The sequence below is a fragment of the Monopterus albus genome, unplaced genomic scaffold (genome assembly GCF_001952655.1).
Source record: "Monopterus albus unplaced genomic scaffold, M_albus_1.0 scaffold98.1, whole genome shotgun sequence".
In the NCBI taxonomy this organism is placed as follows: domain Eukaryota; kingdom Metazoa; phylum Chordata; class Actinopteri; order Synbranchiformes; family Synbranchidae; genus Monopterus; species Monopterus albus.
In genome coordinates, this window is record NW_018127978.1 from 1,232,581 (window position 1) to 1,235,066 (window position 2,486).

Consider the following 2,486-nt stretch of genomic DNA (forward strand, 5'->3'; position numbering starts at 1 on the left):
TCTTATATATTTTTATTATATTGCTGCATTTGCTGCTTAAAGTGCCTTAGATTTTGTGTTACTTATTTATCTACTTTATATTTCATTTGTATTTTGTGGCATTCATGTGAACAGCAAAGTAAGAATTTCATTGTACAGGGAAACACGTTTCCTAACTGTGCATATGACAAACACTTTGACCTAGTTCAGGTTAATGTATCTAGGGGGAAACGTACTGTGGCAGCACAGTGGCCCCAGCAGTGACCTGGTTTATCCTTCACTGACTTATGTTCACATAAACATCAGCTCCACTTCTTCACTGTCCCACAGCCACTAGCTCACTCTCTACTACCACAACTGTTGCACTGTTAGTTTAATAAGACTCCTAACCAGAGTCATTACTGTGACCTGTGCAAGTGTTGCAGTACTCTGTGAAATCATTACAGGATTAATTTGCAACCTTGTAGTTTGGATCGTAAGGATGGCTTCACCATGGATGTTCAGAATCATTTCATTCAGTTCTGGTACTTTGCTTCTTTTGCCTTTGCCAAAGACGTTAGCTCAGTCAAGTCTTGCTACCAGCAGCCTGTGTTGGACTGCTAATTGTTGATGTCACTGCGGGTAGATCCCAAGTCTCTTATAAACACCGTCATTTCCTTACCTACACCTTTTTTGTGTCTTAGTCCCACACATGTAAGTTCCAGGGAAACGTGAGGAGAGAGGACTCAAGACAACATGTTAATAATGACTTGAGATGCCTTTTCCTCAGATTCTTCATCTGAAGCATCCAATCACCAACTAATATCTGATAAAGGGGTGTGTCAGTTCACAGAAAATGCCCACAATAGTCATGGCTCCTCGGGTCTGGTATAAGAGACTTGGAATGACTTCCAGGTCAGCGGAGGACCAAGGATGTAGGAGTGATCGTATGAGTGACTTGAGATGTACCTACAGTGTGTGTTAGTTTGTGGCTGTGTAGTGGAATTCTCTTCATTCACTCCACTCAGCTGCTACTGATTAAAAAGGTGCATGTTTAAGTGGTTTCACATCACATTTTATTGTGAATGTTAGAGTGGCACTGTACAAATAAACAACTGAACTGAAATGTAAAAACAGTAAAAACAAAAAATGTGTCCATCACTTATGTAAAAACAGTAAAAACAAAAAATGTGCCCCTGCTGTGTCCATCACTTGTATTTGGTTGTGTTTTCTGTGTTTGCCTAATTTTCAAAATTTTCTACATGTTCTTAGATTGATAATCATAATCACTTTTATTGGCCAAGTATGTTGCACACAAAGAATTTGTCTCAGGACAGACAGACATCTGCGGCGCCAGCTCTCTCTCTCTCTCTCTCTCTCACTCTCTCTCACACACACACACACACACACACACCGATGGCGGTGCTGTCCCTGCTCTGAACAGACAATGAAGCAGCAGCTTTCTTGGCGTTCGATCAGCGATGTCACAGATGACTTTTGTCCTGATTGCCTCAGGTTGCTTAGTTTTGTGTTGCCTCCCTGCTAATACAACTGTGTTGTGTGTCAGTTGCTGTTCAGTGTTTGGAGACAGCTTTTGAAGTTTCCACTGAAGACCAGAGCCTCGCCGTCCCCGTGACGTTACCAGAGATCTTCACCTCAGCCACAGCCATGGTAGAGTTGGTGTGAGAGCCTGTGCTTGCTCACTGTTACACGTGTTGCATTGTGTGCACATGCTCACTCCTGCACTCTTTTCTCATGTTGTGCCTGAACTCTAGTCATCAGTAACCTTGATACAGTGAGGAACAGAAGTATTTGAACACCCTGCGATTTTGCAAGTTCTCCCACTTAGAAATCATGGAGGGGTCTGACATTCACATTGTAGGTGCATTCCCACTCTGAGAGACAGAATTAAAAAAAAAAATCAGGAAATCACATTGTATGATTTTTTTAAAGAATTTATTTGTCTTGCACTGCTGAACATAAGTATTTGAACACCTGAGAAAATCAGTGTTACTATTTGGTACAGAAACCTTTGTTTGCAATTACAGAGGTCAAACGTTTCCTGTAGTTCTTGACCAGGTTTGCACACACTGCAACAGGGATTTTGGCCCACTCCTCCACACAGATCTCCTCTAGATCTGTCAGGTTTCGGGGCTGTCGCTGAGCAACGCAGAGTTTAAGCTCCCTCCAAAGATGTTCTATTGGATTGAGGTCTGGAGACTGGCTAGGCCACTCCAGAACCTTGATATGCTTCTTACGGAGCCACTCCTTGGTTATCCTGGCTGTGTGCTTCGGGTCGTTGTCATGTTGGAAGACCCAGCCACGACCCATCTTCAATGCTCTGACTGAGGGAAGGAGGTTGTTGCTCAAAATCTCACAATAAATGGCCCCATTCATCCTCTCCTTAATACAGTGCAGACCTCCTGTCCCTTTCGCAGAAACGCACCCCCAAAGCATGATATTACCACCCCCATGCTTCACAGTAGGGATGGTGTTCTTGGGATGCAACTCATCCTTCTTTTTCCTCC

The 2,486-nt window shown here is 43.2% G+C and overlaps 1 protein-coding gene across 1 annotated transcript in view; it reads left to right on the top strand.

Moving 5' to 3' along the window:
* sgta (small glutamine rich tetratricopeptide repeat co-chaperone alpha) overlaps positions 1-2,486 on the top strand; it is a 17,711-nt gene that overhangs the window by 8,520 nt on the left and 6,705 nt on the right. The window contains 1 exon segment of the mRNA XM_020609052.1: positions 1,526-1,629. Coding sequence (XP_020464708.1) covers positions 1,526-1,629 — 104 coding nt within the window.